Source organism: Hippoglossus stenolepis, chromosome 14 (genome assembly GCF_022539355.2).
Source record: "Hippoglossus stenolepis isolate QCI-W04-F060 chromosome 14, HSTE1.2, whole genome shotgun sequence".
Lineage (NCBI taxonomy): Eukaryota > Metazoa > Chordata > Actinopteri > Pleuronectiformes > Pleuronectidae > Hippoglossus > Hippoglossus stenolepis.
Genome location: NC_061496.1, coordinates 1,068,857 through 1,095,216, shown reverse-complemented (window position 1 = coordinate 1,095,216; position 26,360 = coordinate 1,068,857). Strand labels below are relative to the sequence as shown.

At 44.3% G+C, this 26,360-nt stretch overlaps 4 protein-coding genes across 8 annotated transcripts; 2 read left to right on the top strand and 2 right to left on the bottom strand.

Annotated features, from left to right (window-relative positions):
* Positions 1–2,237: 2,237 nt before the first annotated feature.
* LOC118121293 (interferon-induced protein with tetratricopeptide repeats 1B) lies at positions 2,238–5,026 on the top strand. The gene is made up of 2 exons (XM_047342895.1): positions 2,238–2,396; positions 3,052–5,026. Exons 1-2 carry the CDS (start codon positions 2,392–2,394, stop codon positions 4,346–4,348), a joined length of 1,302 nt encoding a protein of 433 aa, XP_047198851.1. The 5' UTR covers positions 2,238–2,391; the 3' UTR covers positions 4,349–5,026.
* A 437-nt stretch (positions 5,027–5,463) lies between these two features.
* Positions 5,464–9,468, bottom strand: prpf38a (pre-mRNA processing factor 38A). 3 transcript variants are annotated; one of them, XM_035177068.2, is made up of 10 exons: positions 9,246–9,468; positions 8,267–8,426; positions 7,541–7,662; positions 7,341–7,426; positions 7,115–7,225; positions 6,818–6,924; positions 6,672–6,698; positions 6,489–6,580; positions 6,255–6,303; positions 5,464–6,137 (listed from the first exon to the last, which is right to left on the bottom strand). In XM_035177068.2, the coding sequence occupies exons 1-10, from the start codon at positions 9,373–9,375 to the stop codon at positions 6,095–6,097; spliced, it is 927 nt and encodes a 308-aa protein (XP_035032959.1). In that variant the 5' UTR covers positions 9,376–9,468; the 3' UTR covers positions 5,464–6,094. The 3 variants fall into 3 exon arrangements, with proteins under 3 accessions (XP_035032959.1, XP_035032958.1, XP_035032960.1); XM_035177067.2 differs by having other exon boundaries at positions 6,818–6,927; positions 9,246–9,467; XM_035177069.2 differs by lacking the exon at positions 9,246–9,468 and adding an exon at positions 9,051–9,208 and having other exon boundaries at positions 6,818–6,927.
* An 869-nt stretch (positions 9,469–10,337) lies between these two features.
* Positions 10,338–21,157, top strand: orc1 (origin recognition complex, subunit 1). 2 transcript variants are annotated; one of them, XM_035177603.2, is made up of 18 exons: positions 10,338–10,604; positions 11,377–11,504; positions 12,388–12,560; positions 12,908–13,373; positions 13,596–13,875; positions 14,402–14,509; positions 15,165–15,227; positions 15,588–15,695; positions 16,164–16,428; positions 17,057–17,163; positions 17,660–17,761; positions 17,852–18,023; positions 18,182–18,289; positions 18,772–18,921; positions 19,621–19,740; positions 19,826–19,995; positions 20,086–20,173; positions 20,514–21,157. In XM_035177603.2, exons 1-18 carry the CDS (start codon positions 10,510–10,512, stop codon positions 20,706–20,708), a joined length of 2,898 nt encoding a protein of 965 aa, XP_035033494.1. In that variant the 5' UTR covers positions 10,338–10,509; the 3' UTR covers positions 20,709–21,157. The 2 variants fall into 2 exon arrangements, with proteins under 2 accessions (XP_035033494.1, XP_035033495.1); XM_035177604.2 differs by lacking the exon at positions 14,402–14,509.
* Positions 21,158–21,352: 195 nt separating this feature from the next.
* Positions 21,353–25,867, bottom strand: LOC118121105. 2 transcript variants are annotated; one of them, XM_047343072.1, is made up of 7 exons: positions 25,368–25,867; positions 25,156–25,320; positions 23,014–23,159; positions 22,769–22,888; positions 22,243–22,267; positions 22,118–22,162; positions 21,353–21,890 (listed from the first exon to the last, which is right to left on the bottom strand). In XM_047343072.1, exons 1-7 carry the CDS (start codon positions 25,552–25,554, stop codon positions 21,682–21,684), a joined length of 897 nt encoding a protein of 298 aa, XP_047199028.1. In that variant the 5' UTR covers positions 25,555–25,867; the 3' UTR covers positions 21,353–21,681. The 2 variants fall into 2 exon arrangements, with proteins under 2 accessions (XP_047199028.1, XP_047199029.1); XM_047343073.1 differs by having other exon boundaries at positions 25,156–25,198; positions 25,385–25,496.
* Positions 25,868–26,360: the final 493 nt, after the last annotated feature.

Here is a 26,360-nt window from a genome sequence, read left to right as displayed (position 1 = left end):
CTCTGTTCTGACCGATGACTCCGGCTTTCAAGTGAAGACAAGAAGGTTTTATTGTGGCAGGAAACTCTTCTGTTGTACATTTAAACCTTTGTCTCAGTGGGAACACTTTTCTCCCACCTGCAAGTGAACATCATCAGCCACATGGTGGCGCTGCAGCTTTTGATTTCATCTATGAATTATCTTTTGCAATAATCTCATCAAACCCTGAAAAAGTACTCAAAAGGCACTTCTGGCAAGAATGAGTGTTTATAATATGGGAAATATATTTAAGTGTATTTACAGTGAGTCTGACATTGTGCTGATAGTGGAGCAGATCTGGGCCCATTTGCTCCTTGAGTGTAAGGTTTTGATAATTGTGTAATACTTTTGATTTTAGTGTTTATGCAATCGAAAAAAACTGTAAGTTTATGTGTGTGTGTGTGTGTGTGTGTGTGTGTGTGTGTGTGTCAGTTTTATTTACAGACAAATGAAAGCTACAGTTTTTCTCGATTGCTTAAGCACGATTTTCAAAACAGGGCCCGGTGTTTCAGAACACTACACACAATCAGCACAACCACACACACAATCAGCACAACCACACACACAATCAGCACAACCACACACACAATCAGCACAACCACACACACAATGAGCAGAACACCTCAGATCCTTTGCAAAATGAAACACTCTTGTAAAAACTATACACTAATTTATCAAAACCATATTTTGTTACCATATGAAACACACACGTTTCATATGACTTCATTCTGTTTGAGCCAGTTACACACTGCTGCTGCTAACCTGAAACACTTTTAGCAATTCTACTTCTCAGTGGTTAGAGTACTGTGAGTGAAGTACACAGAGAAAGTGCAAATATACAATAAATTCACCAAACACTACACAAGACCAATGCTGCAGGCTGATGAAAATATAATTTATTTCTCTCCATATTCCCAAATCAGTCAACATTGAGAATCACAACAAAACATGTCCCAGTTTTCATGCTACTACAGTCGTGGTCATAAAACTGTAAGCTCAGCAAACATCAGACCAACAGAAGATTGTGTTTCCAGTTCAGGTTTCAATGACAGATTTCACTGTAGATCTGCTAAGATCTGAACTCTTAGTCCCGCCTCCCTCAGCCTCAGTCCGTGGTTCACCACACGGTCAACTAGTGCTGCACGAATTTCATTTGAGAAATTTGGTCTTCTTCTTCTTTGAGCATGTTCTCCTCCCTTCAGGTCTTCCTCTTCCTCTTCCTCTTCCTCTACCTCCACCTCGGCCTCTGGCACGTCCTCCTCCTCCTCCTCCGTGGATTCCCCCTCTCACCCTCCCTCTTCCTCTTCCTCTTCCTCTTCCTCCTTCTCCTCCGTGTATTGTTTTGCAAAAAGTGTGAGTCTGACATTGTGCTGATAGTGGAGCAGATCTGGGCCCATTTGCTCCTTGAGTGTAAGGTTTTGATAATTGTGTAATACTTTTGATTTTAGTGTTTGTGCAATCGAAAAAAACTGTAAGTGTGTGTGTGTGTGTGTGTGTGTGTGTGTGTGTGTGTGTGTGTGTGTGTGTGTGTGTGTGTGTGTGTGTGTGTGTGTCAGTTTACATTACATTTAATTTAGCTGACGCTTTTCTCCAGAGCGACTCACAATCAGTGCATCAACCATGAGGAACAAACCCAGAACAACAAGAATAGAGAAAGTACAATTTCTTCAAAAAAGCTAAACTACAAAGTTCTATAAGTGAGTGACATGTAAGTGCTACTGAATAGTTAGTTTAAACTTTTATTCAAGGTGCAGTCTGAAGAGGTGTGTCTTTAGTTTGCAGCAGAAGATGTGTGGACTTCCTGTCCTCATGTCCATGTGGAGCTGGTTCCACCGTTTAGGAGCCAGGACAGGAAACAGTGGTGATGTAGTTGAGTGACAGCTGTCCCTCGCAGTGAGGGAGCAGCTGATTGGTCGATGCAGAGCGGAGTGGACGTGCTGGGGTGTGAGGTTTGACCATGTCCTGGATGTAGACTGGACCCGATCCGTTCACAGCACGGTACCAAGTACTGGAGTTTTGAAACGGATGCGGGCAGCTACTGGTAACCAGTGAAGGAGCGGAGTGGTGGAGTCTGGACCAGAACCTGCACCGCCTCCTGAATGAGAAGGGGGCGTGTTCTCCTGATGCAGGATGCATCAACAGGAACGTGTTGTTACAGTAATGTTGGCAGGAAGGGAGAGATGTGTGGAGTGACCACCCAGGCTCCTGGCAGTCTGGGTGGTCACTCTTTCTTTTACAGACAACTGAAAGTTAAGTTTCTCTGAACATGAAAGTGAAAGTTCGCCTCAGTTCGCGTCGCGTCGCCTCCTGAGCTCCATATAACGGCGCTCCGCAGGCAGATGTTCACACAGCTGCAGAGTCCGAGGAGACGAGATGAGGTGAGTTCATGTCTTCATGATTCTTCATGAACATTAATGATCCTTTAAGTCAGTGACAGTGTTTGTTTCATCACATCATCTTGTGTATTGATTTTATTAATAAGAATAATGTGAATTAAAGCAGCACTGACATTCACAGACATATCTGTGTCTGTGAATATGTTGATATGAAAACTTTTATTTCACATGATAAACGGTGCAGAAAAGATTTGAAAGTTCTACACATTCGGTTGCATTTGTGTTTTCCTTTTATTTATAAATCTTTATAATAAAGTTGATGGTTAAACTTTGTGAAAATGGTTTGATAACATCATCTTAAGAATCATTTTTAAATGTATACATCGGCTGTAATTGATAATTTGCTATTGGAAATGTATTACTCCCTAATACTGACATCAGCCCAGGGTCTGATATTTATCATTATTATTTATAGAGAACTTTTCAAAAGCCAGATTACAGAAGTCACACAAGGCAGCATTAAAAACAAATGAGACATGAAATTGTTTAAAAGACAATTCGTTAAGATAATTATAATTAAAGTAAAATCAGGAACTTGAGTCATTGTTATTTTACTGTTGAATAAATCCTTTTGTCAGAACGTTTGATATCAACCCACTGATGATGTGTTTTAATGTTTATAATGAATCTCCATCAGTGCTGCTCAGAGTGACATGGCACTGGAGGACAGACTGGGGGCGCTGCAGTGCCACTTCACCTGGAAGCTGAACCCCAGCAGGAACAAACTTTGGAGACTCAAGGACAAGCTGCAGGACATCGGCACAGAGGAAGGATGCAAGTGGCTGGGTCACATTTACAACCTGCAGGGGTACGTCCACTTCCAGCTGGGGTCCACTGAAGAAGCCAGGAGTTTCTTCAGCAGAGCCGCGGAGGCCTTCAGGCAGACGAGAGGAGCAGACGAGGGTCCCTGGCTGGTGGTGACCTACGGGAACCAGGCCTGGCTGCACCATCATCAGGGAGAACGAGCAGAGAGTCGGGCTTGTCTGTCAAAGATCGACGGCCTGAGGACTGAGTTTCCATCGCAGGACGGGCTGCACCCGGAGATCTGTGCTGAAAAAGCCTGGACTCTGATGAACTTCAGCGGAGAACAGCAGCTTCTGGCAGATCATTACTTCCAGAGAGCCATCCGGCTGCAGCCGGGTGTGGTGGAGTGGCAGACCAGCCACGTGTTAGGGTTAGTGAACATGTCCAAACACAGCGAAACAGGGGTCGAGGAAGACATCATGAAGAAACTGAGAGAAGCCAAGGAACAGGATCCAGAGAACCTGTACCTCGCTGCCGTTTACCTCCTGCAACTCGCTAAGAAAGGACAACCAGACAAATGTGGAGCACGCGAGTTAGCCACAAAGGTTCTGATAAACCCTGTCAGCAGCTACAGTGGAATCAAAGCTTTGCTGAGGTTGTACAGAACCTTCCCCTCCATGGACGAGGCTGTTGCTTTGGCAGAAGAGGCTCTGAAGCTACATCCGGATGAACGTTATCTGAAAAGATGTGCCGCACTCAGCTACAAATGGAAGATCTGGGAGGAGGACAGTCACTCAAGTCCGAGCCTGATAGAGAAAGGGATCTGTGCCCATGAGGAGTTGCTTTCTCTTTATCCTCATTCCTCATTTATGAAGAAAATTGACATCGCAGGTATTTACGCAAAGTCAGAGAACACCAAGGCCAAATCTGAGGAGAACTTCCAGCAGCTGCTCGCAGAGGATCTGGAACCTGCTGAACAACAAATCTTATTCAACATCTACGCAAACTATCTGTTCTTCACTCAACATAACCATAAGATGTCAATCCATTATCACATGAAGGCGGCGAAGATACCAATCGAGTCCTCCCATCAGGAGAGAAGCATCCAGACTCTGGAGAATATCAGAGACAGAGAGGGGAACCGAAAAGTAGACAAGTTTCTGTCCAGGCTGAAAGAGTCTCAGGAATAAATCCACCAAATATCATCCACACACAATCTGAATCTATTTGCATTCATCTAATTCAGGGGAAAGTAAATCCACGTAGATTTATAGATTCAGCTGTTGTGAACACTGATGATCACATTTTAATTCAACTTGTATTTGTACGGAGCCAAATCACAACAGAGCGACTGACAGGGGAAAGTGGTCGAGTTCGTTTTTCAGTCTAACATTTAATATCTATATATACGTATTAAAAAGTCTTCAATATAATTTCTCTATCTGTAGAATACCTCTTCAATTGTTTTCAGAGTGGTTGTAATATTGACGTTAATAGTAGTGATGCATTTAGATGTAACAGCAGGTTTCAGGTATGAAAGATTCATACATTATTATTAGAGGAAGACAACATTGAAACATATTCTTAAAAACCATATTAAGTGGAAACTGGCTGCAGTCATCATGTGTTGCTGATGTGGAGGAGATGTTTGCTCGCTCCTTTAAAAAACAGCTTGTTTGTAAAGTTTATTAAACAACAGAACAGACTCTGTATTCAATTTACTAATGTTTTGAGTGATGAAAATTGAACTCTGTCAAGTGTTTTTGTTAAATTGAATGTTAATTTGTAGTATAACCTGAATATATGAACAGGTTTGCATGCACAGAGTATTTCAGCTGTACTAATGCTATTAAACACTTCTTCTTTAATTGTGTCTTGTGTTTCCCTGAAAGAAATCTATGATAAAACCACAACTTCTAAAAGCTGCTGCTGTCAATATTAAATATGAGAACTTCATGTGTCCAAAGATTAAATCCTAGGTTCTGATTTTAAAAAGTGCTGGTTTACACTTTATTCCACACATCCAGGATTTCAGAATCATTTGCTGTAAATCACTTCCTGCAAGTAGAAAAGGCAGAGCTGCTGAAGTCGAAGAAACTGAACCGGAGCTGAATCAGCAGGAAACCTGGATGTGTAGTTTGTCAGTGAATCAGTTTGTGAACGAACACAAACTCATCTGCAGAATGAGACACAACTTCGTTAGTGTGAAGTGAAAGAGTGGAGAGCGACAAGAGAAGAAGAAACATTCCTCTAAAGCAGATCACAGTTCATACACAGCCACCTGATCAAAAACATTTGAAACAGCTGAAGGTTTTTAAGAGATGAACATTTTCCACATTTATTTGAATGATCGAACAAAATACAGTAAAAGTTGAATATGTTTAAAAGGAAGTAAAGACAAACAGCAGCAGAAATGTCCTGAACGTTCTGCTGTTTGAACTCAAAAGCATAAAGGAGGAGTTCCCATCAGGAAGCGTGGATTAGAAACACCAACCTGTGCAGTGTCAGAACAGTCCCCGTGACCTTTGACCTCTGAACCCTGATCAGTTCATCTTTGAGTCAAGAGGCGTTTCTTAAGACAACACGTTCACACGGGCAGAATTAGTTTCATCAGAGACGTTTGACCTCCAAGTGGACATTCATGAGACGTAATGAAAACCCACTGGTCGGACTCGGGAATCAAAACGTCCACAGACTCAGGACCAATCGGTCAGAATCTTTATTAACTCAATCAACAGAAAATGTTTGCAACAAAACCATTTCCTACACTTACAGATGTTTTCATTGACGGCCACAGTTTATCTGTGTTTTGGGATTTTTCAGAATGAAGCTGAAAAGCTTCACACAGACTCAGAACGACACGACCATGAAAACAGAAGTCACATTTCATACGAGGTTCCGAGGGAAAAAGAAAAAGATAGAAAGTAAAAAGGAGGTCACTCGTTTCTCCGACTCTTCTTGTGACTCTTTTTTGAACTCCTGTGACGAGAAACAGACAAAATCTTGTTTAGTGCAAATAATTAAAAGAGTGATTGACACTTTATTACCAATAATAAACCCCACTGGAGGAGATCCTGAGGATTTGAAACCTCTCACCTCTCTGGAGACTTTGAGTGGCTGCGATGTCGGTGGCTTCTGTGGTGACCTGGTTCACAACCAAGAAAACAACCATGATCACATATTATCATGTCGACTCAGCGTCTTTATTACACCATGGTTTCCTCTGTGTTAAAGTCAACGAACAAACAACATTGAATCCACATTACATCACAAATCAATGATATTTTACTACAGACAGACCGGCAGTGGGGCCGAGACGTGTTTTCTGACCTGGGGATTTGGAGCGGTGGCGCCGGTCCCGGGACCGGCTGCGGTGTCTGCGGGGGCTCTTGCTGCGATGGCGCTCTCTCCGGGGGGAGGGGCTGACAACACACAACAGAATCACTCAAAGAGCCTGAGGCACAAAATACTGTTTAAAATGTGACAACGAATTTCATCCAAAAGCAAACATACCTCCGCCTCTTCGGAGATCGGCTCCTCCTGAAGAAGGAAAAAGAAAACCAAAGGATTGGATTCAGGACATTTTCTTTCCATCTTCTCTGCAGAAAGATGGAAGTGATTGAACCGTCAGTAAATTGACCAACAATCAAAAGACAAACCGTCTGGGGGAGCGGCTGCGTCTGTAGCGAGGTGATGGGGAGCGACGAGGCCTGTCGTTGTCACGGTAACTACGTCTGTGTGGTTCAGGGGTCTGGAGTCTCTCCTGCTGCTGGTGGAGAAACTGAGTTTTAAAATGTCGGCCACTATAACCAAACACACTGTCCTACTTTCTGAACATGTTAACCACTTCATCACTCGGAAACAGAGCCCAACAGAAGGAATCACTCCGTGAGGCTGCAGAGGGCGCTGTCGCTCAGTTAAAGAGACATTGTGTTGCTTTAATAAACTTGTATCACCTTGTCTTCTTCCTCATCTTCCTCGTCACTGGTCTCCACTTCATCCAGGTCTTCCTCCAGAGCGCTGATGCGCGGGTCCAACATCTCCGCCTCCTCGAGGACTTGTCTCCTCTGTCTCACACACACACACACACACACACACACACACACACACACACACACACACACACGTTAGTGGTGTGGGCCTTGGAAACAAGCTGAGCGTGTAAACGTGACGTAGACATACCTGAAGCCGGGGCAGGATGATGTCACACATCCTCTCTGCGTGAAGAAGCTCGTCGATAAACTCGTCAACGTGCATCAACTCAAACTCTGAAAAAAAGACCATGAAACGATGCTGGAATTATTTCAACTTATATTAAATAGATCAGAGGCACAAAGAAATGTTTTCCAGAGAGGAGCAGTTCCTTCACGTTCACGACTCACCTCCGTTTCTGTTCTGACTCTTGATCTTTCTGTAGTCGTTGTACAAAGGCTCCAGGTATTTGTAACAATCCGCTGCAGTGCCCGTCAGTCTCATGTACATGGCTCCAAGGAGACGAACATATCTAGTAAAACACGGGGAGAGGAGAAGGAGAAAAATCCAGGACACAGAATGAGGAGGCTGACGTCGTTTAGGATAATATATAGAATACATGGCAAGAGTCTTTGAGAATCATGAAAACCAAATTTGTAGTTGTGACAAACAGCCGCTCGTTTGTGACTCAAGTAGAATCGTAAACGCAAATTGAAGCGCCACAGTAAGAACTGAGGACTGCACGTGAGCCTGGACGGCACCAAACATGACTACATTCATCCAACTTGTATTTGTGACATCAAGTCATCTGCTGAAATACATTTCCTCCAAGTCAACCACAGGAGTCCATGTAATTCTACTGAAGTTACTGGACACTTTGGCCCTGATAGTAACATCTGAATGATGTTAATTCCACGACTGACCAGGACCTGAGTGATCTCACAGAAGTCGCTGACAAAAGGAAAAGTTGACACAAAAAAACACCTCCTCACGTTATCAGTTTAAAATAAGAGATAAACGGATGAACCTTCCTGAATGTTAAGAGTTAGACTGTGTGTGAGCACATTCGTCCCGGTTTTGTTTGGCTGACTCACAAATTCAGTACGACAGCAGTTCTCGGCTCTTAAGCAACTTACTTGAAATCCTCATTTTTTATGAACTCGACGATGATGTCTTTCTCCGGCTGAATCTGCAGCATCTTCAGCGCGAGGCAAAGGAAGGGGGTGGGCTTGATGTTTCCGCCATAAACTCCTCCAACGAACTTCAGCTCCATGGCTTTGTCAACAACCAGCTCGGCTGTGGATGTGACGACATGAGCACGATCAGTGTCAAGTTCAAACAGGACAGAGGGCGACACAAAGCTGCTAAAACAAGACTTTACTTTTCTATTCAAACTGTCCCAGGGTAAAAACAACAAACAAGTGGACGCTGGGGTTCAATGTAGTTTTATAACTTTCTCAATCTTTATCTGGTAAAACAAAGAATAAAGCACATGTACATGCGCCAAACAAGAGTTTCTGCAAGAATTAGTGTTTAAGACAAGGAAGGACTGAAATGACAATTTATAAAAATAACTTTACTGATAAAGTTTCTTATCGTGATGCTTTTATTTGTTTTAAAATCAACATCACGATCATCAATGGGTTATTTGAGTAGAAATGAATCCTCCATTAGTCACAGCTTCTCTGCTTCTGTCAGTTTCATCAAATATTAAATTTGTTAATTTGAATAAGTGGCAGTATAAACAAAGCAGGTATAAGATCTCACTTCGAGCACTGAGGAACCAAAATGTTCACTTTTAAAGTTTTCTTCTCTTTTACAGAACAAATATCTCATAAATTAAAAATGACTAACTAACGGTGACACGTGACCTGAGGTTTACATGGTTTTATTCACATATTAGTATTTTAACATCTGTACCAGTGAACTGTCGGTAGTTGAGTTGTGGTTCATTCGGTTTATTCCTTCACTAAACTATTGTTAACTTGACGATCTTCGGTTAATTTAGTGATTTGAAATGAGGAAGAGAAAAGTGAAATCCTCTGGTTATTAACGTTAGCCGACGCTAATGTTAGCTCTCTGGCTAACATGCTAACATGCTAACATGCTACTGACCGGTGAGGCCGAAGCATTCCTCCTTCCAGTATTTGGACTCGTAGATTCGGGTTCGGATGATTTTCTCCACCAGGTACTGTGGGTTCGTCCCGTGGATGCTGTTGGCATCCTTCACGGTTCGGTTCGCCATCGAGGAGAAATGTGGTTTCTAACACGAACACAACCGCGACATACAAGCTAACGTCCGGCGGAAACCAGACAGCTTCCGGCTGATTCCCTTCAGAATAAGAGTACAGGTTGGTCTGTCTCCGGAAGTCACCGAGTAGGATTTGTTCATTATCACATTAAAACCTTTGGGTTTTGATCAATGGTAAAGATACTGATAGTAAAAGTAATACTGATAATAATACTGATAATAATACTTATAATAATAGTTATACTGATGCTAATACTAATACTGATAATAATACTCACACTGATTATAATACCAATAAAAAAATATATATAAATACATTTTAGAATATAGGACTAGATGGTGAATATCTCTTGTAAGTTTGAAGGTCTTCTGCATAATTTAAGTTACCAACTACCAGTAGATGTTAGCAGGTGTTAGCAGGTGTTAGCAGCCCCCAGCGGATGTTAGGAACATAACCTCAGTTGCGCACCTTAGCGTCATCTAGTGTTTTGGCCTTTTAATCAAGAATACAGGCCGAACTTGAGGGTACCTGAGGCTAAAGGTAAATCTGACTGACTACTACTGAAAACTAGGATTATTTTTATTACATTTCTGCCAATAGATCATTTCATCTAAATCCTACAGACTGGAGCTTTAATGTTCTGTCACTGGCCATCACATCAACAACACACACTTCCTGCCTTTCACTCTCATGTGACTGAACTCACCAATAAGAGGCCAGAAAGGCCTCAGACTCAGGTGAAGGTGAGACAACTACAGAAGCAGATTCAACACATTACTCCTGTTCTTATGAAATATTTAGATGTGTATAAAACTTCACTTTAAACATTAAAAACACATGTTGGTAAATTAACATAAACATAAATCAACTTTCAACTTTACAGTCACTAAATCCTTCTTTAACCTGTACATAATTAGTGTTGCCGCTCGCACTCCGAGGCAGCAGGTGGCACCAGTGGGAGTAACTCGCTGGTTACAAAGCGGAAACTACGCAATTTTGGCGCGAAGTGCTGTCCGCTGCGGTGGCGAGTGAATGTTGTGCGGACTTTGTGTCGTTGTGTTTATTTCGCTGTTTCGTGTCGTTGTGTTTATTTCGCTGTTTCGTGTTGTTGCGTCGGAGGAAACGCGATGAAGTATTTCACCAGACTCAGAGTCCGCAGAGTTTACAAGTGGCGCGGGAAACCGCTGCGATTCAACAGGAAGCTGAAGACGTACGAATATGGGTGAGAACCGAACTTTCCTGTTTTATTTGAATACGTCTCATGGTGTTTGTTCAGGAAAAGTACTGAAACATAACCTAGATCACATGTTAGTTTATTATCTCATAGTTATTGATTTAATAATCTGTCAGAGTTTAACAGTTTAATTATAAAAGTCTGTTTCCAGCTTCTCCACTGAGAATATTTACTCCATCAGTAACTTTAACCAATTATCTGTTGGTTTTCCACATGGCTGCATATAAACACATGTAAGGCTGAAAGTTAAAGGTTCAGTGTGTAGAGTGTAGTGACATCTAGTGGTGAAGTGTCACGTTGCAGCTGAATACCCCTCCCCTCTTCTTCTTGGTGAGTTCAGTCACATGAGGGTGAGAAGCAGGAAGTGTGTGTGTTGATGTGATGACATGGGACAGAACATTAAAGTGCTGCTCAGAACGTGATCCGTCTCCATCCTGTTCCTTCACAATAAGAGGGATCCCACTATCACACATCGAGCCCTCACGTCACACACGTATAACAATGTCATCACATCACTGTTGTTGTGGGTAAAACAGTTAATTCCATTCTTGTCGTCACGTATGACATTTTATTACAGTCGAGGTTTGAACAAATCAAACCTTAAGACTTTTGTGACCAATGAGAAACTTCCAGAGGACGTCAGGTCAACAGCTGTGAGAACCACTGAAGGAATCTATTCACTTTTATTGTGAAAGTCCTGCCTCTGCTTGGATATTGAACTGGACCCAGTGTGATTGTTCATTTCCCCGTGTTGTCTCAGCTCTTTGTCCATCACTGTGGACGGTCTCCCGAGGACCACCATCATTAACGCCGGCCAGCACATCCTCATAGAGGGCGAGGATGAAGACAACCCGTACGTGGCCAAAGTCGTCAGGCTCTTCGGTGACGGTGAGTCCGACAAGATGTTCGAGTCTGAATCCGAAATACGTTTGTGTGTTGTTATCCCAGAAAAAACAAACGATCGACGACCACGTGTGTCTGGATGCTCGTTGGGACTAACAGATTTGATTGGCTGAGTGGTGTCACATGACATTATTTATAATGCATGTAATTCAAAACCACCTGATTTGTCCCCGGAGGCCATTCTAAGGCACAGAGAGCATTTCAACACATCAGTTAAAAATCAGTGCAGTAGACTGAAATTATAAAGTAAGAGTGTATGTGACTGTAAAGGGACAGTGAACACTGTTAGAAGGCAGATAAATACTGAATGATTAAAGTGATCCAGTACATTGAAGTAATGCAGACATAAATGTACCGTTAAGGTGAATGAAGAGTATTTGTACAGCACCAGGTAGCAGCAGCAGCAGCTGAATAAATACTGTAGCGTATGAATAAATATACAGATAATGAACAGATGAGGTTAATACTGATAATGAAGAATATAAGTACGTGATCGGTACATGTATGTAAGTGCTCGGTGAGATTCCTGGGCTGCTACACCAGCGGCATAAAGGCTAGAAAAGCTGCGCCAGTTAAAATAGAACCGCTGTGTTAAAACTTGACAAATCTCAATGATGAATGAGTTAAAGGTGTCTGGCTCTGGACCGTGGTTCAACTATTAGTGACCTCGGAGGACCTGAGCGACCTGTGCAGGCTCCTGACCACGTGTGACTCTATGTGAAAACAAATGAACAGTAAAGTTGACAGGAAGCTGGCGATGGTCAAATTGTTCTTACAGTTTTAATAAGACTTGGAAGTTGAAGGAGTCAGAAACGTACGGCTACGATAACTGATGTGACGTAAAGACCAAGTATCTGGTGTGTTCCAGAGAGCGGGAAGCAGAAGAAGGCGGTGGTTCAGTGGTTTGTTCGTGTATCTGAAGTGCCTCTGAGCAAACTGAAGCTGCTGGGCAGAGAGCCTCACCCTCAGGAGATCTTCTACTATCAGGGTCGCAGCTGTGACGACGAGGTCAACGCTGAGTCCATCCTCAGACCTGTGCAGGTAAAGGAGGGATTTCATCTGGTTGTTTACTTCTCCTTTATTTTAATAGTATGAATGAAAGGAACATCCTCTCTAATCTGCTCAAACCTGCTGTGGAGCTTCACATTAGCCTTTTCCTGATTGGACAGCACTAACGTGAAGTAGGGACAGAGCTGAACCTGTGACACCTGCAGGACAACTCAAGCCTGTTTGCTTGAGTCCGCACCATGATTTTCAATAAAATGTTTGTTTGGTTGAATCTCATTCAGCCTCACAGCAGAAATCTCATGGACAGATTTTAAAATCCTGAACAAAAGAACTGTTTTTGGTTTGTGTGAACTGACCCTGTAAGTCCTTGTCTCTCGAAGGTGAAGCACCTGGACGGACTGGCGCCGTTTCCCGACTCTGACGATAAGGACACTCTGTTTGTGAAGCTGTCCTGGGACTCTAAGACCTTCAAGTTGGTGGAGTCTGCTGTGGTGGAGTCTGCTGTGGTGGAGTCTGTGTCTGAACCCACGCCGGCATCCTCTCCTCCCCCCTGTCCCAAACCCTCCTTGCCCCCCTCGCCCCCCCGGTCCCCGCCCGCGGCAGCTCCAGCGTCTCGAGGCCCCTCTCGACGCGCCCTGCCCACACCGGACCCTTCAGTTATGCACAGAGCCTCCTCGGGAGACGTGAGATACAGAAGGGCCACCATGAGCGCCGGTAAGGCCTGCACTGCGGAGGCTGAGTCCCTGCACTCGACCTCCAAACTGTCGGCCTCGAAATGTCTGAGCGCCAAGAGGAGGACCGCCTCAGCCACGACGCCAGGAGTCCGCAAGAAACTGGAGCTCAACAGTGAGTGTTTTAATATGATAAAGTCACTTCTGGGAATATAATCAGTAGATTTCAGTTTATTACAACTGGTTTGTTTCTGCAGACCAGTACAACGAAACTGTAAAACAGAGACGACAACATACAGCTTGGAAAAGCGTCTTTGGCACCAGTTTAATGAATCCAGTTGATCGCCGCTCTCGACTCCTCCTGGTTTTTCTTTGACTGTTTCCTTGTCATTGTCAGGTCCGGAGAAAATGACGCGAGAAGACCTCGTTGACCGGCTGCTGGACGAGGAGCTGGAGTCTGTGATGTTGGCACAGAGGCTCTCGTCCTCTCCTCCTCAGGCCCTGCGCCTCACCCACAGCCTCACCCCTCTCAGCAAGACCCACAGAGCCCCTGTCACCCCCCTCGCCCACCGACTCACCCCCCTCAGGAAGACCCTTGGAGACCTCGCCGGCGAGGACGCAGCCCCCCTGAAGCCTTCTGACAGTCCACCATCGTCTGCGAGAGAAGACTCCACCAGGTCGGGGCTCTCACGGCACACACACACCTAACTGAAGGAAGATTATAGTTTATAGTCAGTTTGTGTTGCTGTTCAACTGCTGTGTTTCTAATATGTTGTTCACCCACATTATTATATTCATATAACATCATCATCCTTATTCTTAAGACTTAAAAAGTCAGACTTTGTGGATTATTTTCAAGTTCAAGAATGATCTGTCAACCTCAATCTGGTTTTTAAACCAGGGAGAGAAAAGCAGGTTTTAAGTGATGCAATCCAAAGAAACTGGTTAAAACTGGTTTTAAAAGAATACCAACTGGATAACTTTGGCTTTAAAATTGTGTAAACCTTAGCTTACTAGTTTAATTCAAAGGAAAATGTACTTAAATTGGTTTATAGTTGTTTAAAAAGAGAGATTTAGTTTAACTGTGAATTGAAAATGGTTTAAACCAGAGAAAAACAGGTTTGCACTGGTTTATTTAAACTGGTTTAAACCAGTGATAATAATTGACAGTAAATAAACCACAGACACGTTGGTGCCTCTCAGTCCTCAGCAGCGTGACGTGATGGAGGCAGAGTTTCTGACCGGCTCGGTCAAAACACCACGAAGAAGAAATGCCACTCCGAGGAGAGACATTTCCACCAGGGGGCAGAAGTGAGTCCGACCCTGCAGGACTGGTGGCTGCAGCACAGCTGTTGTGTGTTTGAGTTTATTCTGCTGCCTGGTTAAAACCCTGAATTCACCGTTTATATAATAATTATATATCTAAATATTTAATATATATATTCACATGCAGGTGTAGTGGGCGCACAGATGCTTTAACTCAGGCTCCGCCCACACTGATGCGTTTTAACAACCTGTTAGCGACGCTTTGTGTTCAGCGCTGGGCGTCGAGTCATGTGACTGATGAGAACCAATCAGGAGGAGAACGTCTGCGTCATCGTTTGCTAAAGTCTCAGTTTCTGTTCGTCCAGATTAAAACACAAACCCAAGAGTTTTCAAACTAAAACGAGACCAGTTTACACAAGTCTCTGATTTAAAGGAGGAAAACTCCTCCGACGTAACCATAGCAACAATCATGAGTTTTAAAATCAAAACGTGTCGGTGTGGACAGAATCTAAATTAAAGTATCAGCACCTCCGAGGCTCAACAAAGTGGTGTTTCAGGAAAATAGATGAACAAAGTAAATGTGGTGGTTTTGATTCCGTCTCAGTTTTCAGGGAGTCATCACATCAGGGTGAAGTGACGGCACATCTGATCTGATGTCAACACTGGTTTTGTTTTTTGAATGAACTGTTTTCGTCCTCAGAGCTGCGACGCCATCTCGAAAGAAAGAAGCGAAAACCCAGAGGGAACCTGCTCTCGCTGCTCTGTGAGTGTGATGTCATCATGTTTACTTACAGAAATGGGAAATCAATATATTAACATTATCTGTTTCAGAAGCCGTTCAGGTTAACACTTTAAAACCTCTGACCTCTACTGTAGAAGTGTTCATGTCTCTGAAATCAAACTCAGCTGAAAGGTTATGTAAGTCAATCAAACATGATAAATGATAAAAGCACTGAAAATCTATTATAAATACAAAATCAATAAAAAGATTATTTCTTAACTCTCCATAAGTTATTTGAACTTTGAACTCTCCCACCAGTCTCTGGTGGCACCACGCGTACGGGACGTCCGTCTTCACATGTTTAATTTCTCCACCGTGACTGTAACTGTCTGATGTCACCAGGGCCGAGGTGGACAACGAAAACTCTCCGATGCTGCCGACCGCCTTCACGCCGAGGAGCTCCAAGAGGAAGTCGGCCCAGCTGGTGTCGGCTCGCATCAGGAAACAGCTGTGAGTGCGACGGCTCTGTGACTGACCCCCGCTCTCCAGGTCGGAGCTGCTCTGTGCTGACAGAAGGACGTTTGATCGATTCTCACATTTTAGTTCAGTTGAAATGGAAACCTGGTGAAGTCCATCATCTGTCCACTGTCAGTCTTATTTATTTGTGTTCACATCAACATCGGGTTGTTCACTTTTCTCCCAAATTAATATCAGAGAGCAAAGTCAAGGATTCATTTATCAAAGAAAATACCAAAATCTTTATTGTCTCAGCTTCTGATTCGTTAGGATTTACTGTTGCTGAGTTTTAGATTATTGTACGTTGCCTTTTTGTGGGTTTTGAACTGGGAATGAGTGCAATGGGCCTTTTTTTCACTTTGTTGAATCTTTGTCACCCATCAAATCAAAATTTAATACATTGTACACATTTTATCTGGAAAACCTCAGTTGTTAAATTTCATTTGTTTCCTGTTTGTTCAGGAATCTTATGGACAACCCTCAGCTCCCGGACTCAGACGGAGAAGAAGAGGACGAGTTTGTCCCAACGAAGAAGGAGCTGCAGAGCAGCAGTGAGGAGGAGGAGGAGGAGGAGGAGGAGGAGGAGGAAGAAGAGGAAGGCCTGGATAGTGATGAGGAAATTGTAGCGAAGAGGAGCCGACACAATGCAGCCGGTTCTCACACTCCTCGTTCAAAGAGGAAAACTCGCATCTCTACCAGGACGCCGCGTAAAACTCCCAACAAGAAGGTAAGAGTCCAGACTGATGAATCGCTTCTGTTATGCATATGTTAGTGTTTTCTTTTATACTATATATATATATATATAATCTTATCCACGTTCTTGTAATATATTAAATCTTAACCTTCATGTATTGTTCCGTTCTTGCCAATAGACAGTCCAGCGTCCACTTGTCCTTGTGAGGGTCGCTGGGAGTGAGAGTCAATCACTACCACCTTCTGTGGCTAAACAACAACAAAGTATTGTTTAGCCACAGAAGGTTTTGTTCGTGTCCCACGATGCAGATGATTGGCTTGTTGGGGAGGAGGGGCCGGACATGTGTCATACAAACGCCGTCTTTGGCGTTTATGGACTTTTCTAAGTCAAACATTATTTATTTACAACAGAATTAAACATGTTTCCTCTCAAACTTCATTGTTTCAAACACTTTTTCTAATTGATGGTTGATTGTTTTAAAATAAAATGCAATAGAGTGATAAACAATCACTGAACGTGTGTAAAAACTGAGCAAGAAGAAATCAGAAGTAATTTACATCTTTAAAGAGAGACGACCGCCGTCCCGCGTGGTCCAGCCTAACCCTGTGACTGGAATCAGTTTTTTAAATTTCTCTTGATGTTTTTACATCTGCCTCAACAGATCACACCTGGCACGCCACGGACCCCCCGTCACGCCACTCCCAGCATCCCCAGCAGGTCACTGCCTGCCCGACGTCCCGGTAATGTCCTGGAGGAGGCCAGAGCGAGGTAAGAGGAGAGTCCAGCTCCAACACAACAACCACTGACGCATTCTGTTTCATCGACGCACACTTCTGAAGTCAAAGCTTCGTACAAATTTGAAGGAAGTTTTATGTATTTATGGTTATTTACGGACAACAAAGACAATCGGTGACGAGATGGATGATACGTCTCCACTTCCTTCTGTTGTATTAAATTCAACTAAGATATCTCTGATGCAAACGGCACCATCTGGTGCTTTTGAAATCATTTGTCAGTATTGATTCTGAAGTGGAGCGAATTGTATCGAGGTCCCGCCCACACACACGCTCAACCAATCACGAGTCACGTTTATATATCATCAAATAACAAATTTACATCAAACTAATCAGAAACATGAACACATGAACATCAGTTTGATGAGAGCTGCAGCCGGCCACCAGGGGGCAGAAAGCATCGTTGTCTCTGTGTGTTTGTTTTACATTGAAGGTGTGTTACATGTTGATGTGTGTACGTCTCCCATCAGGCTGCACGTGTCGTCGGTGCCGGAGTCTCTTCCCTGCAGGGAGCAGGAGTTTCAGGACATCTACAGCTTCGTGGAGAGCAAGATCGCCGACGGCACCGGAGGGTGAGACCAGGCCCGACCCGTGTGACGCTTTCACAGCGAGTCAGTCGTCCCGCTGGTCGTCACGCTGACCTGTTGTGCGCTGCGTTTCAGGTGTATGTATATCTCAGGCGTGCCGGGCACAGGGAAGACGGCCACGGTGCACGAGGTGATGCGCTGTCTGCAGCACGCCGCTGAAGTGGACGAGATCCCTCCGTTCCACTTCGTCGAGATCAATGGGATGAAGATGACGGATCCTCATCAGGCCTACGTCCAGATCCTGCAGGTGAGGACTTAATGGAAGAGTAGGTTGGACATTCAGTTGAATGTGTAATGAAGATATTAAGTTTTATGTACTTGAAACTCGACCAGGACTGTTTGTCTTAATCGTGTCAGTTAAATTATTACCACAGTACGGACGCTGACCGACTCTCTCCTCTCCAGAAACTGACGGGTCAGAAGGCGACGGCCGACCACGCTGCCGCCCTGCTGGAGAAGAGATTCAGTAACCCAGCGCCCAGGAAGGAGACGACAGTGCTGCTGGTGGACGAGGTCACAACCGTTAAATAAAGTTAAACAAGTCCTGTGATAAATCTTAATTCTCATTGTTTCAGGCGCCTTCCTCACCATGCACACACACACACACACACACACACACACACACACACACACACACACACACACAGACTCACACACTCCTGCTGCCACATTCACACTCGACAGAACCCAGTGGATCCATCCCAGCAAATGAACTGCTCCCGTTTGTTTGATTAATAATAAGTCTCCAGTTGAAACCAGTGAGCTCTTACCAACCAATCAACCAAGTCTACAAACAAAAAGTGGAAGGATGTGGTGAAACCGATCGATGCCGACCCGATCACTGTTCACACACTTGTATGATCCCTTTGTTATTTATATGATCAATATAAGTTATTTTGTTGTGTTTTGTCTTGTGCATCTGTCAAAGTTGCACAAAGTTGATAGTTTTATCTGTTTGTGTCAGACTGACCTACTTTGTGTCTGTGCTCCTGTAGTTGGACCTGTTATGGACGCGGAAGCAGAACGTGATGTACAACCTGTTCGACTGGCCCACGCGGCGTCACGCCCGCCTGGTGGTGCTGACCATCGCCAACACCATGGACCTGCCGGAGAGGATCATGATCAACAGGGTGGCCAGCAGACTGGTGAGGGGAACACACTCCTTCATGTTACAAGACGTCAGATCATGATCGTCCCTGAGACGTGTCCGGTGGGACGAGACGCTGGAGAAATATCAGTCCTCTACGCACAACAGTGCTCATGCGTCTCAGGCTCCTTCCACATGAAGGTTTTAGAGCATCACTGTTGCTATGGTTACACCTGATGTCCACATGACTCCGGAGTTCTCCAGCCTCTGAATCAGAGACTGTAAATGCTGCTGATCTCATTTTAGTGTGTAACTGAGAGTTAAGTAAATCATGACGCCCATGTTCTCTTCCTGATTGGTTCTCATCAGTCACCAGACTCGACCACAAAGTGTCGCTGACACTTCCTGTCAGTAACAGTTCCACCTCATCATCGCTCAGAGAAAACAAAATCCGGTTTCTGTTTCTAAGCAAACAACTGCAGAGGAGACATCTACTTCCTGTCTACATCACATGACCAGTGTAGGTGAACGGTCATGTGATGTTGGGTGTGTTAGTCTGGATTCAGATGATTTCTGATACTGAGCTAAAATGCTTGTTTGGATGTTTTTGTAAAAGTGTCATTGTTGACGCAGCCTCAGATGATGTTGCTATGGAGATGAGTCCAGTTCGAGGTTTGGAATCAGAGCTTAACAACGTGTGTGTGTGTGTGTGTGTGTGTGTGTGTGTGTGTGTGTGTGTGTCTGTGTGTCTGTCCAGGGGTTGACGCGGATGTCCTTCCAGCCGTACAGCTTCAAGCAGCTGCAGCAGATCATCATGTCCAGGCTGAACAAGGTGAAGGCGTTCGAGGAGGACGCTCTGCAGCTCGTGTCCAGGAAGGTACGTGAAGCGACCGGCGGTCCGCTCGCCCGACCCGAGCTCATTCTCAGGTCTGTCCACTCACAGCCTTCCTCTCCTCTGGCAGGTGGCCGCGCTGTCGGGCGACGCGCGCCGGTGTCTGGACATCTGCCGCAGGGCGACGGAGATCTGCGAGCTCTCGGCCGCCGAGCACTCTGCCACGGGACAGGTGGGAATGAGCCATGTGATGGAGGCGCTAAATGAGATGTTTTCCTCCGCCTACATCACCGCCATCAAGTAGGATTCTCACTCTGGTCACATGACTGAGATATAAAAGTGCACACGAGGAGCTTTAATGACAGGAAGTGACAGATGTGGTGTTTCCAGGTGTGCGTCCGTGCAGGAGCAGCTCTTCCTCAGGGCCGTCATCACTGAGTTCCGTCGACTCGGACTGGAGGAGGCCACGTTCCAACAGGTCAGATCAAACACATGAAGAAGAGTCTAAAGATACGTAGAAATACAGACGAGTCTTTACTTCACATTTTACAGAATGTCTGTGGTGACGAAGGAAGGGAAAAACTTTAGTCTTTATTTACCTGCAGAAGGAAACGGTCTCAATTTCGACTGTCGGATAATAAAACTGTTTATTTGACTGATTTATTAGTTGGACGATAAAAAACAGCTGATATGTTTAGTGGAAATTTAAAGTGGTTAAAGTTACTTCAGCTGGTGTAAATGTTAAACTGGTTTCAAATGGTGGTATGTGAAACCTCACGAGTGACGACCTGATCCTGGCGACGTGTGCGCTCTCTCAGGTGTTTGTGCAGCACCAGGCTCTGTGCCGGGTGGAGGGTCTGCAGCCCGTCAGCGTGTCCGAGGGCCTGGCCGTGTGTCAGCGTCTGGGGGCCTGCAGGCTGCTGCTGCTGGAGCCCAGCCGCCTGGGAGTCCTGCAGCGCGTCCGCCTCAACGTCAGTCAGGACGACGTGCTCTACGCCCTGAAGGCCGACTGAAGGACGCACCCTGTCAGGCTGACTCATCTGAACCTGAATGTGGGACAGCAGCTTTGTGCTGCATAAGAATGTCACTGATGTGAATAATGACAAAGGTGAGGGTGGCTGATCCAGATCCTGATCCTGATCCTGATCCAGATCCAGCCTGAACTGTGAGACCAACTGAAATAAGTTGTTTTTATCATTTAAAACTGACACAGAATCCCAGTCTGGTGTTTTTAAAGAGTTTCGAGGACTCGACCACAGACTCGGGTTGTTTACATGTGATGGGTTTTTCTTAGTGAATCTGACTTTTTACTTCATCTTTTTTTAGATGGGAGAGTTTGTGATGTCCCCGCTTAAAACTTATTTAAACTGTGAGATTTGGTTGTTTTTTTTAATATTATATGAGTGATAATTTGTTTGTTTCCATACTTGAATATGTAATAAAAGTCCATCTTTAATGTGAAGCTTTTTTTATTCACTGTTGCACTTCCCCCTCGCTGTAGATTCCTCACTTCATGTTGCCGTGTGGAGAACCTCCCCTCTCAATCTCTCAGCCAATCACAACATGTCTGACTGCACAGACTCCACATGATCTAAAAGTTTCCAGCACATTTCCAATTCCACTCGACTAAACAAATCACTCAGCAGAAAGAATCTTCACTCATTGAAAAACTTTATTATAACTTGAATTTATTGCACAAAAATACAACCTGTTGATGGATACTGCTCTTGGCCTGACGGAGGCAAACGAGATCCACCACAAGAAACATGTTGAAACATGTCGGTGCCCTGAAAGGGCGTTTGACACAGAACAGGCTGTTGACATTTCCTCTTTGATAAAACTCTAATGACACAAAACGTCAAATAAAATGACGTGAAGCAGGAAATCAGCTTTTTCTTATGTTTATATATATTCAATATAGTTATTGAATATCCTTACAAATAGCTTATTGAAGTCGATAACATTTATCGGTTAAATTTGGACGTGTCAGTCATAAGATTCAAGTTCGATCTTGATCGTTTCACTAGGAGCAGAATATGAAACTGCCGCCGTTCTCAAACATCTTGGTTTATAGATGCACAGACACACAACGACAACGACCACAACGACCACAACGACCACAACGAAGAGACCGAGTCCAAACGTCACATGGTCCAGACACCGGTCGACAGTGAGGCAGATCAAGTCGGGGTTCACTGAAACGAGGTGAAGACGAGAGCAGAAGAAAGTATTTTGTTTTGGATCTGACAAAGAAGTGGAAATTCATGGACCTCGAAAATATTGTGACATTCAGAGGACTGATATTTATGAAGGTGTGAATTATGCTCTTCACAATCACACGTGGTGTCGTTCTACCATAACTGTGGGTTCATAACGTTGTTTCACAACCGTAACAGTTCTCTCTTTCTCTCTCTCTACTCACCGCTTGTTATTGTTGGGCTCTGCTCCAAGAGACGAGTACAGTTCACTGTCAAACAGAGAAATCTGATTAAATCAGTTCATATGTTAAAGATAAGACTGTATATAAACTGTTCCTGTATTTCTCACCTGAGCAGGCGGTTGTCACCTGGACCTGAAGAGAAGGGAAAGTGTAAAGTTATAGAAAATGGTGTCTCATGTAGAAGAGACGTGACGGAGCACAAGGGTCTGCATGTAAACCCAGTGTCAGTGTGACGGTCTTTGATTAGTAATGATGAAGCTCAAGTTCTTTTCAAAAGCAAACGTCCAGGAGCAGGAAGTGCAGAACACGTGTGAACATGTCTGGACATGTTTCAGAGCACAGTGGGCTGCTGTGGCTCAGGAGGTAGAGCGGGTCGCCCACTAAATCCACGTGTGGCAGGACTGATGTAAAGACCCCATACTGAGTGATTGACACACAACACACTCACGTAGACCAGACGAGAACAACTAGAGCGCTGGTGAGCTGCTCCAGTCGCACACTGGATCCTCATGAATGAACCACGGTCACCATTGGTTCTGCTCTAAGTTTTAATTGTCTCATAAGAGAGAGTTTGACTTGCAACCCGTCCTGGATCTGGGGAATGTGCTTCTGAATATTAAAGCTGTTCTTTACCCCTGAACACTCTTTTCTGTAGAGCAGGAAGTCAGAGCAGATCTTCATGGTGATGGACTGGTTGTTCAGAGCCTGCACCAGAGTTTCATGTCTACTAGAGTTGAGGGCGATGACGGTTTTCTGAAAAACACACACATAGACCAATCAACAGAGTTGCAGAACCATTGAATCAGCTTTGTTTCGAGTGTTCCAAACAAACTGAGTGAAGGAACACACAAAGATTGTCACTGATGTGCAGGACTTACATGGACGTCCTCCCAGCTGATGTGACAGCTGGAGGCGTGTGGCTGAGACAGCTCGTACATGAAGGAACCATCCAGCTGTTGTGTGACGCTACAGTTCTGATGTGAGGACACCAGAGGAAGCTGAAACACCAACAGAGCAGCAACACCTGAAAACCAATCACAAGGTCAAACACACTTTAGTCATTCATGAGTCCAAGTGAACATTTGTTTCACGTTTGATTCCCTGGAGGTGTTCCTCACAGCGACCTCCACCTTTGACCACCATTATCTAATCATCCTTGAGTCAAACTAAATGTTTGTACCAAATTTGAAGAAATTCCCTTCAAGAACGTGACGGACAGACGAGCAAACGTACTATCGCCACAGCGGAGGCATACAAGTGAAAGTGTGTTTCCATCAATAGCTCAAGCATCAAGCTCATAAATCCATGGATCAATAAAAACCACCTTTACTGATCAATACCTACACAAAACAAGCCTCAACCAGGAAACTGGAGGAGCAGAGCCACAGAGTTCACGTTCCTCCAGTGTCGACGACAACTTACACTGACAACAATAAAAATCCTTTTACAGTAAAAGTGATTGTAAGAAGTGAAGATGTAGACACTTAAACATGACTCATGATTTTCCATCGGCCAAGTGAGGCTCAGTGAAGGAGGCGTGGCCATCACGACTCTCCCGTCACGTTCACTTCTCAAAGTCTGAACAGGATTAACAACAGAAGATGTTGCACCTTGTTAAGATCTTTGAGACAAACTGTGATTTGTGAATATGAGACAATACAAATCAAATGTGATACATTCACCTAACAATGATCCTGTTTTATTATCAAAGGAATCCACTGTTTACTTTGTGCCATCAGATAAGGACCTCCTCAGGAGGTTCAGCCGCTGTCGTGCTCTCTTGACCAGCTGGGTGGTGTTTGGTGTCCAGGTGAGGTCATCACTGATGTAGACGCACAGGAATTTGAAGCTGCTCACCCTCTCCACCTCGAGCCCACGGATGAGCAGTGGCCGATGAGTTCTCCTCTCCTTTCTCACGTCCACCATCATTTCCTTGGTCTTGTCCGTGTTGAGGGTGAGATGGTTCTCTTCACACCTTGTCACCAGACCTGCCACCTCACGTCTAGAAGCTGTTTCCACGCCACCGGTGATAAGTCCAATGACTGTGGTGTCGTCAGCACATTTCAACGCAGTCGTATGTAGGGCTGCAGCTATCAATTATTTTTTGATTCATTAATCTAACGATAATTTTTTCTATTACTCGATTTGTATAATAAGGAATTTATCAAAATATATATTTTTGAAACTTTTTATATGTATTTAATAATCTTCTAATCTGCCTTTTACGGTCACATATCTCTCCAAAATAAAATTTTGGCAACAGCTTGTTCCATTCAAGTAGAAGGTATATATCATCTACATTAAACTGTCCAACAACAAAATAAAGTAAAACTAAAGTAAATTTCTGGAGGAATATCAAAACACTGTGTAAATTCAAGTTTAGCAGTCTCTCAAAAACGAAACCTTGAAGCAGCCTAGAAGCTGTATCAATGTCTGTATGAGGTCAAATACTGACAAACTAACAAATATAATAAGGTATGTAATAAAAGATAAAGAGCTTTTAAAAAAGTCATCTTAAAATAAAGTACGTCCGCACGTAAAAATGAACAAAAACCCCTCCGCGAGTCGAGCTATGTCCGCCCCCTCTTTCTAGGTCTCTTACATCGCACCAGCCCGAGTCGCACGTGAACAGTGTTTCGAGCAGGGGGCTGATCTGAATGTGTAACGGAAACAGGAATACACCTCAATCCAACCGTCAATCAAATCTTATTTTAATAGCTCATTTTCACGAATCACAGTTTGCCATCTTGTGACCTCCTCTGTTCTTCACCCTCAGATAGAAAGAGGAACATGACCACAAAGACCTCAGTGTTTCCTGCAGTGTGCAGGGTCATAACAACCACTTCACACCTTTAACAAATACTTAAAAATGATTAATAACAATATAATATCCACTAAATGATGCTGCTACATGTTCCTCTCCCAGCCAGACAAATAATAATATGTACAACATTGATGAGAATGTGTGTGTTAGTATGATCCTCCATGTTTAAAGAGTATGTGACAGAGAGTGAACTTACCTGAAAGGATGCATCCAGCACCAAGCATCTCTCCTCTGGACTCTTCGGGTCCGGACTCTTCGGGTCTGGAACTCTTCGGGTCCGGACTCTTCGGGTCTGGAACTCTTCGGGTCTGGAACTCTTCGGGTCCGGACTCTTCGGGTCTGGAACTCTTCGGGTCTGGAACTCTTCGGGTCTGGACTCTTCGGGTCTGGAACTCTTCGGGTCTGGACACTTCGGGTCTGGACACTTCGGGTCTGGACTCTTCGGGTCTGGACTCTTCGGGTCTGGACTCTTCAGGTCTGGACTCTTGAGAGAGAATTTCTCTAAGTGAGGCTTAAAGCCAGGATTGACCCCCCCCCGGTTACCAAGTGCGGTTGCTCTGATTGGTCCAATCCCATCACGACATTCATAATCCATTCATAAAGTTGACAAGACCACGCCCCCTGTAACGCGGCAAATTGTGATTTGAAAGTGCGTCACCCTGAGTCTCAGTCTGATCCATAGGAACAGGCTGTTGTCAAATCAAAGAGGAAATACCACACAGCAGAGGACACACAACGTACCGACACACACAAGAGGACACGTAGACTTCACGTCTCTCAAAAGAATCACGAACAACTGCGTCTGCCAAACAAAAGCGATTATTTCCCGCGACTGCAGCCGGAAGCGCACCGGGGGGAATCCCCGCGGAAGCCCTCTCCAACCTCGTGACGTAACCTGTCAACACTGTCATGTGACACAGCTTTACAAGGACGTGCTGGAACAAAATGAAAGCAGCTACAAGGTATGAAACAGACGAAGAAGACATGAGCCCTGGAGTTCAGTCACATAAGTAGAGGATGATTATTAATGTCGTTCTGCAGTCTTATGAGTAATCAACAGATCACTTGGGTCTTGGGGCAGAGGTCAAGTCCACAGGGTTAAGACATGAAGACAGACGATATGGACAGGCTAGGAGACGAGAGACAAGGACAGGGATATGAAATGTACGATTCTGCTGCAAAGGAGGAACGGATCTCACTAATGTAGGTAAAACTCTAATGCACTGATTTACACGGAACTATCCCAGTATGCTTCACGTTAACAGACTACTGGTGTTTTAATCAGGGCCGGCCCTGGCAGTGTTGGAGCCCCAGGAGAGACCCCCCCCCAACATACACACACCCGCATGGCTGATGCTTCTCACTGATAGCCCACTGAGACCTTTGTTCTCCTTGAACTCC

Bases quoted from the DNA above. Each gene is read 5' to 3' on its own strand.
- prpf38a (XM_035177067.2), bottom strand. From the start codon at position 9,375: ATGGCGAACCGAACCGTGAAGGATGCCAACAGCATCCACGGGACGAAC. The intron at 8,427-9,245 runs GTCAGTAGCATG...TCACATCCACAG, and splicing joins GGAATGCTTCGGCCTCACCG to CCGAGCTGGTTGTTGACAAA. The intron at 7,663-8,266 runs GTAAGTTGCTTA...GTGTTTTACTAG, and splicing joins ATAAAAAATGAGGATTTCAA to ATATGTTCGTCTCCTTGGAG.
- orc1 (XM_035177603.2), top strand. From the start codon at position 10,510: ATGAAGTATTTCACCAGACTCAGAGTCCGCAGAGTTTACAAGTGGCGC. The intron at 11,505-12,387 runs GTGAGTCCGACA...GGTGTGTTCCAG, and splicing joins CGTCAGGCTCTTCGGTGACG to AGAGCGGGAAGCAGAAGAAG. The intron at 18,290-18,771 runs GTCACAACCGTT...GTGCTCCTGTAG, and splicing joins CAGTGCTGCTGGTGGACGAG to TTGGACCTGTTATGGACGCG.
- LOC118121105 (XM_047343072.1), bottom strand. From the start codon at position 25,554: ATGGATTATGAATGTCGTGATGGGATTGGACCAATCAGAGCAACCGCA. The intron at 22,268-22,768 runs GTAAAGAACAGC...CCTTCTCTTCAG, and splicing joins ACAGAAAAGAGTGTTCAGGG to GTCCAGGTGACAACCGCCTG. The intron at 22,163-22,242 runs GTGAGAAATACA...TCTGTTTGACAG, and splicing joins GGTGACAACCGCCTGCTCAG to TGAACTGTACTCGTCTCTTG.